General features: G+C 59.8%; 1 protein-coding gene across 3 annotated transcripts in view; it reads right to left on the reverse strand.

The window, feature by feature from the left end:
• Nucleotides 1-2,461: 2,461 nt before the first annotated feature.
• CACNA1A (calcium voltage-gated channel subunit alpha1 A) overlaps nucleotides 2,462-12,288 on the reverse strand; it is a 221,062-nt gene continuing 211,235 nt past the window's right edge. For all 3 annotated transcript variants that reach the window (XM_054717352.1, XM_054717351.1, XM_054717353.1), the window contains 9 exons: nucleotides 9,526-9,633; nucleotides 9,298-9,398; nucleotides 8,257-8,357; nucleotides 8,017-8,155; nucleotides 7,754-7,867; nucleotides 6,441-6,476; nucleotides 5,197-5,407; nucleotides 4,700-4,947; nucleotides 2,462-3,989 (listed from right to left, as the gene is read on the reverse strand). In XM_054717352.1, coding sequence (XP_054573327.1) covers nucleotides 3,321-3,989; nucleotides 4,700-4,947; nucleotides 5,197-5,407; nucleotides 6,441-6,476; nucleotides 7,754-7,867; nucleotides 8,017-8,155; nucleotides 8,257-8,357; nucleotides 9,298-9,398; nucleotides 9,526-9,633 — 1,727 coding nt within the window. In that variant the 3' untranslated portion in view covers nucleotides 2,462-3,320. The remainder of the gene's footprint in view (nucleotides 3,990-4,699; nucleotides 4,948-5,196; nucleotides 5,408-6,440; nucleotides 6,477-7,753; nucleotides 7,868-8,016; nucleotides 8,156-8,256; nucleotides 8,358-9,297; nucleotides 9,399-9,525; nucleotides 9,634-12,288) is intronic.

Consider the following 12,288-nt stretch of genomic DNA (forward strand, 5'->3'; position numbering starts at 1 on the left):
TTTAGAGAGAGTGGAAGAGAGGGGGAGAGACGGAGAGAGAGAAACATCTATGGGAGAGCGACACATCAACTTGGTTGCACCCCCACCGGGGCCCGGGATGGAGCCTGCAACCGAGGTACATGCCTTTGACCAGAATTGAACCCGTGACCCTTCAGTCTGCAGGGCAATGCTCTATCCACTGAGCCACACCGGCTGAAGATATTTCATTAATTTTGTAAAAGTTTTGTTTTTATTAAACTTAAATGTTTTGTCTCTCTAAGCACTGGTCGCTGTAAGATACTGGCTTTGCTGAGCTGGTGAGGCTTTCCTGCTGAGTGTCCTGTCCTCATACGCCCCCTTCTGGTTGTTTCTCTAAAATCAGGCCTTCACCTCAGTGCTGCCTGTGTTTCAGGTAGTTGGGGAGCGCTATTTGGTGACCCAGCACAGATCCGTCTCTCCCAAGATCTGACTCACCCAACCATGACCCCCAAACCCTTTGGCAGCTGATGGGAGTCAGGGTATGCTCCCCCAAATATATCACTTCGGCGTAGGATCATTTTGAGTTGAAGGCAATTGAGAATCAACAGATGCAGGGAGTTCTCTGCCCTCCTTTCTGCCTACAAGCAGCGAATACTTTTCCCTCTGAGAAGGTGACATGAATTTTCCTTTGTGGTGTCTCTGCCGGCTGTACTAGGGAGAGGAGAGGGACTGGTATCACTGGAAATGGAGAGCCAGGACTGAGCTGAGTCTGCATCAACAAACCTACTAAAATCCCCTTTACATTTCTTTAGTTCCCCCCTTTATTTCCTAGTCATTTCCCCACAATTTATAGTCCCTTGATGCTCAAGTCCCTTTTCCTTTGTTTCAAATGATATAGAAGTCCCTGAGTCAAAACGCTTCTTCGAATTCCACTTATTTTCTGTGACTTTCCTTTTCTGTAAGTATTACTAAAAATCGTGTGCCTTCTCTCCTGTTAATCTGCCACTTGTTAGTTTAATTCACGGGCCTCCGTCACTGAACCGAAGAGGGTAGATGGAAAATGCTGCCTCCCTGACACAGCAGAGGGTCCCGTTTCACAGACAGGACGTTAAGACTCCGAGAAGTAGCGTTGGAGGCGGTGGGGTGCAGGGAGAGGGTAGCAGTTCCTTCAGGCCTTAAGGACCTGTCTGAAATGGGGCCTGGATCTCTTGGATATTTGTGCCCCAGAAAGGGAGCTGCCCAGGGCATTCGCGCAGCAGCCCTGGCCCTCAGAGCCTCTTTCCCTGCCCCTTCTTCAGGTTCCCAGGCCATGTGGCTCAGGCCAGGCACTGAGATGTGAGACCAGGGCGGGAGGCGAGTCCTCCTCTGCCTCTTCATTCCCTGATCCCTCCTCCCTCCACCTGTGTCCACTGGGCAACGTACACTCACTCCAGCTGAAGGTGTGGGCTGTGGAGGCCTGGGGTCCAGGACTCCTGGCACTCAGCTACAAGCTTGGCCTCTGGGTCCCGGGATGGTGTGGGAGGCTCCAACAGTGGGCCTCATTCTCTGGCAAACAGATGGCTGTAGCTTCCTGGCTCTGGAGAGAATTGCATGCATCCTCCCACCCCACCCCTCACCTCCAGGGGGACCTCTGACGGGGATCAGCGTTGGCATTCACAGACAGCTGGTCTGAAAGCCTGTGGGGGTTATGATTGGTCAAGTTGTCTGGGTAGGAAGTTAAAACCCTCTCTCTCATTTTTTTAAAAAATATATTTTTATTGATGTCAGAGAGGAAGGGAGAGGGAGAGAGAGAGGAACATCAATGATACGAGATCGATCGGCTGCCTGCACACCCCCTACTGGGGATTGAGCCCACAACCCAGACATGTGACCTTGACCAGAATCAAACCCGGGGCCATTCAGTCCCCAGGCTGACGCTCTATCCACTGAGCCAAACTGGCTAGGCCTAAAACCCTCTCCTGAATGTAAATAGTAATTGAAAAAGGAAAACAGCCGAAACCGGTTTGGCTCAGTGGATAGAGCGCATCGGTCTGTGGACTGGAAGGTCCCAGGTTCGATTCCGGTCAAGGGCATGTACATTGGTTGCGGGCACGTCCCCCTGTGGGGGGTGTGCAGGAGGCAGCTGGTCGATGTCTCTCTCTCATCGATGTTTCTAGCTCCCTATCCCTCTCCCTTCCTCTCTGTGAAAAATCAATAAAATATATTAAAAAAAGAAAAGAAAAAGAAAAAGGAAAACAAATAAACACCGCCACCTCTCTAGTGTCTTACTGGACAGCTGGCGAGGACCTGCTTAGCATCTTTGGCCTAGGCTTTCCTGGGCCTGCTAAGGAGGCAGCTGGCATCTCTGGCCACCGAGCTGGGAATCCAGTGGCGCTTGTCTGCCGAGCTCTCTGCTGGGCGTGGCACCACTCCCGGATGCTGGGGAGCTCCAGCTCGCCTTCTTAGCGACTTTCAAAGCGCCTCCTTCCCTGGTTCCCCACAAAACCCCGGGACACTTTGCAGAGGGTTAAAGACCACTCAGTCCATAAGCCCTTTGATTCAACTTTTTATTTTTTTTTCTTTTTGAATGTCATGCAATAATTCACAGTCCCAAGCCCACAGTTTTCAAACAAGGTAGGAAAAAGGCAAAAAGAAGCAAAGGAAATCGGTGGTGTTGGTCTTTTTTTTTTTCTTTTGTTATTTCAAGCAGGACCAAATGTCAGAAAAAATGCTTCTGTTCTCAATCATTAATTTTTTTGTCCTTTTTAAAATTGTTTATTTTTTTTTAAATCGATTTCTGCAGGCAGTAATAGTAGGGTTTGGTATAACCAGCAAGCACTCCTGTGTGTCTGAGAACGTGTGTGGGGTCTGAGCTGTCTGGCGGAGGTCTGTGTGGGCCGCTGGGGTTCGGTTTCTCGGCCTCGCACGGGCCACCAGCTCGCGTTCACCAGGGGAAGGAAAGGTTCAATTGAGATGATAAAACTCATCAATAGAAGCGATTTTTTTTTCTCCCCGTTTTTCTTTTAAAAATGTTTTTTTTTTTTTTTTTAAATTTCCGTTTTCCCCAAGGTTCTCCAAAAATGGCTGAGTTAATTCGAATCCCTTGGCTGTGTGGTTTGTCTGTCCCCCGAGGGCCCCCGTCGTGGGGGGTCGGGGCTGGGTGGGGGGGCGCCGAGGGTCTTTGTGGGACACTCTGGTGTGTCCCGGCCCGGGGGACTCCCCCCCGAGTCCGGGGGCGTCCGGCAGGTCCTCTCCCCGGCCTCCCCCGTGCGCTGGGCAGGTGGCAGCGAGGTGGCCTCGCGGCCGGGCGGCTCCTCCCCGTGGGGGGTGTGCGTGGGGTGCGTGGGGGGGCCGGGCGGGCGCGGGTGCCACCTCGCCCGGGCTTAGCACCAGTCGTCGTCGTCTGTCTCGCTGTAGGCGTCGTGCAGGCCTTTCCGGGAGCCCGGCCCCCGGGGCCTGGCCAGTCCGTGGGCCGGGTAATAGCCGTTGGGGAGCCGCCGGCCGTGCCGAGAGGGCGACGCGCCCGCCAGGCCCGCGGCCCGGGGAGTCCTGGGCGAGCACGTGTGTCGCGTGGGGGGCGGCGCGTCGTAGGGCGCGTCACCCCCGCCGCCGCCCGGGCCGTCCGCCTCGTCGTAGTCGGAGCCCCGGTGGTACCCGTGGTGCCGGGGGCCCGGCGGCCACTCGGAGGTGTGCGCGGCCGACGCCGGCCACCGCGCCCCGCCGTGGCGACACGCCCTGGGGGACTCGCTCTGCGCCGCGCCCCGCCGCTCCGGTGCCGGCGAGCGGTGTCCCCCCGGCGGCCGCTCCCCCGCCGGCGGCTCGGCGGCGGGGCCCGGGTACCTCCGCGGGCCGCCGGGGGCCGCCCGGCCCGGCCGCGCCACCAGCTGCTGCTGCTGCGGGGGCCCCGGGCCGCCGGCCTTGCGGACCACGGGGGAGTAGGACACGTGCGGCCGGGGGGTGGAGGGGGTCTGGGGGAGCTGGCGGCGGCCCCGCCGCGGAGTGCTGGTACCAGACGTTGAGGGGGCTGGGCTTCCACTTACGGAACTACTGCCCTACACGAAAATTGAAACAAAGGAAATCAAAACAAAAGATACAACAAAATCAACCAGGAGGAGACAGGAGGAGACACGGGGAGGGTCACAGGGAAACCGGAGGGGGGCGGGAGGGGGGGGAGGTGGAGGACAGGACGTTCGAATGGAAAAAAAGGAAAAAAGCAACAGCCACCGGGAGGAGGGGGCGGAGAGGAAGAGGGGGAGGGAGGGGGGAGGAGGGGGGAAGGAGGGGAGAGACAGGGAGGGCGGGGGAAGTCAAAAACCAACACAACAAAGTGAAAAGAGAAATGAGAAATGGAGTTTTGTAAGTTTCGGGGTTAAAATAGCAGAAGTTTCAAAAATTACTCACAGGCGTCCAGAGGACAGAAATCATAATCGGAACAAAAACGGAAGCCGGGTTAAAGGAAAGCGCAGGGACTGGGCCGGCCAGAACGCAAACGTGATCCACAACCAAAGAGGAAGCAGCTGCAGGCAGGGGGGCGGCAGGCGGGCAGGGGCTGGGGGCGGAGTGGGGGGCCACGGTGGCGGGAGGCGATGTCCACCCTCCCCCAGGCCCCCCTTGGCTTGGGAAGGAGCCCAGGGGTGGGCAGGGTCAGAGGTCACAGTGGGGAGGGAGGACCCTGCCCCGAGAGTGGCTGTGGGGTGTGGGGGCCGCCCTCCTCTCCTGGTCCCCCGTGGCTCGGTCTGGGGGCAACTCCTGCCACACCCACCTGCCGGTGTGCCATGTGCTCGGGGCCCTCGCTAGGTGACCGGGACCAGCGCTGGTCCCGGGCTCGGGCCCGGTGGTCAGGCCGCTCCTGGGCATAGCGCTCCTTGTCGGGGGGCGGGGGGTGGTGGTGGTGGTGGTGGTGATGGTGCTGCCGGTGCTTCCGGTCCTTGGGCCTGCCCCGCTCCTGGTCCCGCTCCTTGGATGGCAGGTCCCCCGACTGGGTGGTCATGCTCAGGTCTGTCCCCAAGCCTGGGCCGGGCAGGGGTCAGACAGACAGCAGGCCGTGAGGCGGGGCGGGACATGCACCCAGGAGGCCACCGAGAGGGTCTGTGGGACCCAGGGAGCAGTGCTTTCCTCTGGCCCGGGGGCTTTGGGGGTCCAGTCCCCAGGCTCCCTCAGCCCAGCTGGGTGCCACCCAGCCCTCCTCTCTCTGTGTCTCCGCCCCTCGCCTGTCCCCTGGCACAGCCTTCAGTTCCTGGGCCCTGCGGGGTGGCCCACCTGTGTCCACATCCGTGTAGCGGCCCAAGGAGCGCTCGGAGGCTCGGTGGCCACGGTCCCGGTCCCGGTCCCGGTCCCGGTCCCGGCGCCGCTGGTGGTGCCGCTGGTTTTCTTCTGGTGGCACCCTCTCCAGGGAGTAGTCGTCCAGGCGCCGGGCCTTGGGGCCCAGCACGGAGGCTGAGCGCTTCATGGGGCTGGTGTCTGAGATGGTCTGGGGAAGACAGGTCGGCAGGCTGGAGTCAGCGGCTGGCCCCATCGGTCCTGCCCCAGCCGCCATCAGCGATGGGGTGTGACCATTCAGGCCGAGGTCTGGGCGGGGGTGGGTGGTGGGGCCTGATCACCTAGGGCCCCGGGGTGCCTCTGTCCCCTCCCAGGCCCATCCTGGTTTCTGGCCAAGAGACTGTCTGGTCCACTCCTGCTGCCTCTCAGGACCACTCCCAGGGGTACCTCTAGGCCCTGGGCATCCGGCCACGGGCATGCAGCCTGGCAGAAGAGAAGAGCTGTGCTCCCCCCGAGTGCAAACCTGGGAACCGGGCACTGGGCAGCAGGCTCTGCCCTCACCTCTGCCTGCTCTCTTGGCGGCTGTGAGGCCTAAGGTTCAGGGACAGGCACCCAGCACCCCAAATCACTGTCCTCCTTGGCCGTGGGGTCTGGGCTTGCCTGGCCACCGGAGGGGCTGCCCTGACACTCCAGGTCCTGGGAGACCTGCCTTCTCATCCTCAGCCTGCAGCCTGGGAACCTGTGCATGCTGTACCACCCCACTGGGGTCAAGTCCCCTTCCCTGCCCCCAGCACCGCTCCCCCCCCTCAGTTCTCTGAGTTGGGAGAGGAGAGGAGGAGCGGGGGACATCCCCTAGATCCAGCCCAGCTGAGTGGCTGGGGACATGCCCGAGGCAGGAGTTTTAAGGGACACAGGGCTGCAAGACCAGAGGGTCAGGGGTGGGCAGGGAAATGAAAGAGAGTGGCCGGGTGTGGGGGCATCATTCAGGATTCTTGGAATGTGGGGCTCTGAAGAGAAAGGGTGGAGGAGGGGAAGGGGAAGAGGGGTGACGAAGGGCCACCTCCACAGGGCACATGTGGGGCACACAGAACAGAACACAGGAGGATAGGTCTCCACAGGGAGGGAGGGGATGTTGTCTGCAAAGAAAGGATGGAGTCCGGAATGACAGGACTCCCCCGAGGGGGGGTGGGCAGGAAGAGGGGGCCAGAGCCCAGCTGGGTGGCAGACGGGCGGGCGGTACATACACTGAGGTTATTCCCACGTGGCCGGCCCCTTCTCCTCTGTCACAGCCCCACGGGATGGTGCACACAGAAAAAACAGAAAGAAGAAAATAAATATAAAAGCCAAGAGGGGGAGTGAGAGGTGGTACATAGACCTGAGGAGTGAGGGGGAGAATGGAGGGAGGGAAAGAGGGGTTCAAGTCCCTGGTAACTGATGACCCTGGCCCAGCCAGCAGTCCCCCCAGGGGCACAGAGGAGACGGACAGGAGACACCACAGACAGACAGATGGCAGAGGCAAGAGATGGACAGATGGGATGGTGTAGCCACAGGCCCCTGGCCCCCGGCTCTGCCTCATGCAATGCCTCCAGCCCTGGCTCCGGCTGACACTCAAAGCTGGGGGTGGGTGGGGGGTGGGTAGGGGGAGTAGTTTGGGGCGGTAGCCATCAGCTGGGTTTGTCTCAACCCTCTCCCAGGGCCCAGCAGCTAAGTCCTGGGGGGCAGAGGCTGGCAGGATGGGGCTGGGCAGCCACATGCAGGCTGGGTGCTTCCCACCCAAGTTCCCACAGCCAGAGGCCAGGCCCCTGGGAGACCCTGGCCCAGCCAGGCACAGCGCAGCCTCCCACCCCGTGCAGATGAGCCGGCACAGCACACGGCAGCCCTCCAGGCAGACATGCTGCCCCACCTCCTGGGCCAGGTGGACAGCCAGCCATGCTTCTGGCTTCAGTCCCCATGGGCCCGGGGCACTGGGGTCCGCCTACCCTCCTCCTTCCCAGGGCCCTGCAGCTGGTAAAGCAGCCACACAGACACACATCAGGCACACGCCCCTGCCCCCGCCCCTGCCCAGCAGCCCCCACAGAGACCAGACAGGACGAACCCAAGCTGTCCCGGGCCTTCCCCAGACTCTGCCACCAGGTCCTAGGACCTGCCAGGTTTCTGAAAGCAGACCTACTTGTGCAAGCGAGTGCATGTGTACGAAAACACACATATATGTATGTGTATGTGTGCACGTGTGTGCATGCCTGTGTGCATGCTTGTACTCTCGATTGCAGTCTCTCGCATCACCTCCCACACCCCCACGGGTCCTCCACATCCTCCCGCCTCAGCACCCCCAAACAGGGCAGAGACAAACCACTTGGCAGTGGCTACTGCACCCTGCCCAGGGAGCCCCTTTCTCTCTCCCCTCCATTAGGAGGCGCTCAGAGGGCAGGGCCTCCAGGGGCCCAGGCGTAGCCAGGCAGGGCCTGCGTCCAGGAGGAGGAAGGAGGTGCCCTGGGCTTCAGGAGGCAGGGCCTCTGGGGCCCAAGTCCCCCTCAGGGGGGTGGGTGAAAGCGCTCACCTGGTTCTCTGCTGGGAGGCGGGGCATGGAGGCAGCCCGGGCCTGGCCTTCCGTGGGGAGGTAGCGCTCATTGTCTGAGTAGCCATCTCGGCCCATCTCTCGCATCTCCACAGACTGCAGGGCAGATGGCAAGGCCGGGTGAGCCCCGGGGCTGGGCACACGTACCCCAGGGGCAGCCCGGTGTGCGTGGAGCGGCAGGCCCGGGCCCCACCCTCCTGTACTGCCCAGCCGTGAGCAGTGGGGCAGGGAGAGGACAGAGGCACCTGAGAGTTGGGCTGGCTGTTGGGCATGTCGGCAGGGGGCCCTCGCTCTGGGCTCCATGTGCCCGTCTTCTGGAACATCTCCTGGGCTCGCTGGGTCACCCAGGAAGGGCTCTCCTTGATGCCACTTTCATGAGCCATCCTGCACGGGAGACACAGGCAGTGGGCACTCCGGGGGCTTCTGTGCCTGGGACTGGCACTCCCTGCCCTTCCATCCCTCCTCCTAGCCAGAGTGACACTCACAGGCCTCCTCCGGGGTCCAGCTGGGTGGAGGGGAGGGCGTTCTGCCCCTCCTGCGTTGGTGACGGGGGCTCCATGCGCTGGAACATGAGAGGTGTCCGGTTCTGGGGAGGCAGAGAGCAGCGTGTGCAGAGTGTATGTGTGCGTGTGTGTGGTGGGGATAGGTGGGGGGTGGGGGAGGCTCTGATCCATCAGTAGCCTACTAGCTTCTTTCTTCCAAATCCATCCAGAATGGGGTCATTTCTCACATCTCCACGGCCACCGCCCAGGCCCGGCCCCATAGTCTCCCGCCCTCACCAGTGCAGTATCCACCTCTCAGGTCTCCCCGCTCCAGCCCTTACTCCCCACGGCCACCAGAGGGCACACACCAACACCTGTAAGAGGTCACTCCCCACTAGGAGCCCCTTACTCAGAGCAAAAGTCAAAGTTCTCTGCATGGCCTCCAAGGTCCTGCATCATCATCACCTTGTCTCCTCCCGCTGCCCCTCTTGCTTGCTCCGTTGCGCCATAAGACCTTGCTGTTTCCAAAACTCAAACTCACAGTCCTGCCTCAGGGTCTTTGCAGTGGCTGTTCCCTCTGCCCAGAATGCTCTCCCCCCAGGTGTCTGCTTGGCTCACTCTCTTTTCTCTTCCTTTAAGCCTTTGCTCAGAAGTCACCTCCTCAGGGAGGCCTCCCCTGACTACCCATTTAAAGCTGTACCCCTCCCCCCCAGGCACTCTTTCCCGCGGTGCTGGTTCTGTGCTGCCACGCTGTATCATTTAGTCATGCTGTCATTACTGGCATTTCCACATCTGGGCTTCTGGTCTGTTTTGCTCACAGCTGCACCTTTGGGGCTGAGAACAGGGCCTGACAACCAGGAAGTGCTGGTGGAGCAGAGGGTTTAATCCAGGTTGTGCCTTACGTTTCAATGACCTGCCCTGGGGCTTGGCCACACCCCACTGTTCTGGATGGTCCTCACGGTGACGAGGAAGGTGGTCTCCCCGCCTGGGTGGTCCCAGAGGGAGGAATGTCGGAGGGGAGCGCCGTCAGGGCCCGAGCCATACCTGCTCCTCACGCATGGCCTGCAGCTTCTTGGCTTTGCTCTGCCGGTAGTACTCCATGATCATCATGGCCGCGTAGATCTTTCCCACGGTCAGGTCCGTGGCTGGGGGCACAGAGCAAGCTCACTGTGGACGGGGCCCCCGTAGGCACCAGTCCTCCGGTGCCTCCTCCTCCCCTCCCCCTCCGTCCTGTTGGGTTGGGCCCGGGGCCAGGCCAGTCTGGGCTCTTACACTTATGAGGGGTAACCAGCAGGTCCAGTGTTTTCTGGGACAGGTTGGGCCAGATGGCCATCATCTCTTTCCGTAGCTCGGCGTCCATCTGCTGCTTGTCGGCCCCTCCTGCAACGTGGGCACAGAGAGGCCTGGTTGCCCGCCTGGGCACCTGCTGGCCTCTAGGCCAGTCACCGAGCCAGCAGCTCCTGCCTACCCAGTGCTCTGGAGTCCTGGTTCCCACGGGTGCCAGTGCCCAGTGCAGCTGGCCCAGAGGAGAAACGACCACGGGGCTGTGGTCCTTGGCAGGGACAGGGCTGTGGAGAAGCTGCGTGGGGGGATAGTTCAGCATCGACAGGGGCTGGATGGCCCAGGTCAAAACCTGACTCCAACTGCATTAGGTTAGCCCACTGCTCTGTGCCTCGTTCTCCCCATTTGCGAAATGGGGATGATAGCAATTGTACCTGCCTCACTGAGTTTTAAAAAAATATTATCGCCGATTTTTAGAGAGAGGGAGGAAAGGAGAGAGGGAGAGAGAAACATTAATGTGAGGGAGTAACACTGATTGGCTGCCTCCTGCACCGCACCCCCCATGGGAGATTGAGCCTATAACTCAGGCATGTGTCCTAACCTTGAATCGAACCGGCAACCTTTTGGTGCGTGGGACAATGCCCAACCAGCTGAGGCACAGTGGCCAGGGCCTCACTGAGTTGTTTGGTGATTAAAGTAGTTAGTGTGCGTGCAGCCTTAGGACAGTGTCGGCCATAGGATTGTTACCACAGCGGCACTGGTCTGTGGTGAGGCCTGGGGGAAGCCCCGGGGAGGCTGGGAAGCCACAGGGCAGTTCTGATAGAGGTTTCTCCCTCAACCAATCTCCTCTCCCCCTGCCATGATGGTCATTAAGGCTCTTTGTCAGCGATTCCTGGTCCCAGCGGTTCCTGCCTGAGTACATGGCAGTGTGACCCGTACTGGACCCTGTGATTGGCTGGGGCCATGTGACGAGTTCTTGCCCATGAGGTGTGAGCAGAGCGAGGTGTCACTTTGGGCACTTAATGGCCAGTGAATGACCCTTCTGGGTTCTCTTTTGTTCTGTCATTAGGGACAGTGGCTTTCTCGGGCCTGGCCCCTAAGTGACTGATGAACCGAGTCCCCCTGCCAACCCAGGGAAGACACATGAATGGGAGTGGGAAGCAAACCTGTGCCGGTGTGAGACTGTGGGGCTGTTTGTCATGGGAGCACATCCTGAATAATACACCAGCGTGGCCTCTGCTCCAACTTCCCTTTCAGAGCCTTCAACCTTGGCCCCATAATCTCCCACCCTAACCAGTGCAGTATCCTCCTCTCAGGTCTCCCCGCTCCGGCCCTTACTCCCCACGGCCACCAGAGGGCACACACCAACACCTGTAAGAGGTCACAGGGGTGGGTTCCAAACACTTACTGGCAGGTGTGAAAGGGACATTGCTATCAGAGCCAGGGTCCCAAGGCCCCCTGCTCACTGTGGACGGGGCCCCTTTATGCACCAGTCCTCTTGTACCCCCTCCTTCCCTCCTCCTCTGTCCTGGCCAAACTTGAACTTTGTAGTTGCTGCATTGTGGGAGGAGGTCTAGGAGATCTGGAGGAAGGGCAGGGGCTGGCTCCCAGCCATGAGAAAAGGACTTCAGTGTTTTAACAACCATCCACTGGGCATGCGGGCTGAAGAGCTGCCCTGTGCGGGCAGTGCTCACATTCCGCTTTGCCTGCACTGCCCGTGGGCCTCCCCTCTCCCAGCCTTCCCCACGCCTCCTTTTCCTAGAACTGCCTCTGACGCCTCGCCCAGCTCCTCCCTCTCAGCAGGTATGGGTCCAAGCACAGACATCTGCCAGGCCTTCTAGGGAACTTTCACTCATCTTCGCCCACGTGACTCTGGAGGTGACGGGAAGATGAACCGCCTGGACCAGCGCAGTCGCCTCTGCCCAGGTCGTCCTCTCCCTCCTACAGCCGCCAGACGGCCCCTGTCAGTCAGATGACTCCTCTCCTCAGAGCCCTCCTCAGCTCTGCCTCAATCAGGGTGATCGTCCAAGTTCACAGGGTCCTACACAACCTGCCTTCGCTCACCGTTTCAGCCACACTGACCTTCTCACTATTCCTCAGACATGCCAGGTGCAGGCTCCTTCAGGGCCTCTGCCTGGGCGGTTTCTTCTGCTGGGGTTACTCTTTCGACATGGTTCCCTTCTTCCTCCGGGCCCCTGCTCAAACCCTTTACCAGAGAAGCTTTCTAGCCATCCTCCTGCTTAAGACATGCCCCGTCACCTTCTATGTCTTTCTCCTGCTTTCTCTTCTCTGTATTTATTGTGTCATGTTGTTGTTTCATCTCTCACCCCCTAGAGGGCCTGCTCCATGGACTGGTCTTTCTTTCTTTCTTTTTTTAAAAAATATATTTTTATTGATTTCAGAGAGGAAGGAAGAGGGAGAGAGAATCATTGATTCGCTGCCTCCTGCACGCCCCCTACTGGGGACCGAGCCCACAACCCAGGCACATGCCCTTGACCGGAACCAAACCCGCGACCATTCTGTCCGGAGGCCGATGTTCTATCCACCGAGCCAAGCCGGCTAGGACTGGACTTGTCTTTCTTTACCACCGGTGATGCAGGGAGGGGGCTGTGGTCACTGGGGTGGGGCAGCAGGGGGTGGTGGTGAAGCTAATCTGTGTCCCTACAGCAGTTGGGAGGTCAAGACTATTGTGGGAAAAACGTGGGAAAATCCCGTGTAGCTGGGCTCTCAAGAGCCTCAGCACCAACACCCTAT

The sequence above is a fragment of the Eptesicus fuscus genome, chromosome 6, assembly GCF_027574615.1.
Source record: "Eptesicus fuscus isolate TK198812 chromosome 6, DD_ASM_mEF_20220401, whole genome shotgun sequence".
NCBI classification, from domain to species: Eukaryota; Metazoa; Chordata; class Mammalia; order Chiroptera; family Vespertilionidae; genus Eptesicus; species Eptesicus fuscus.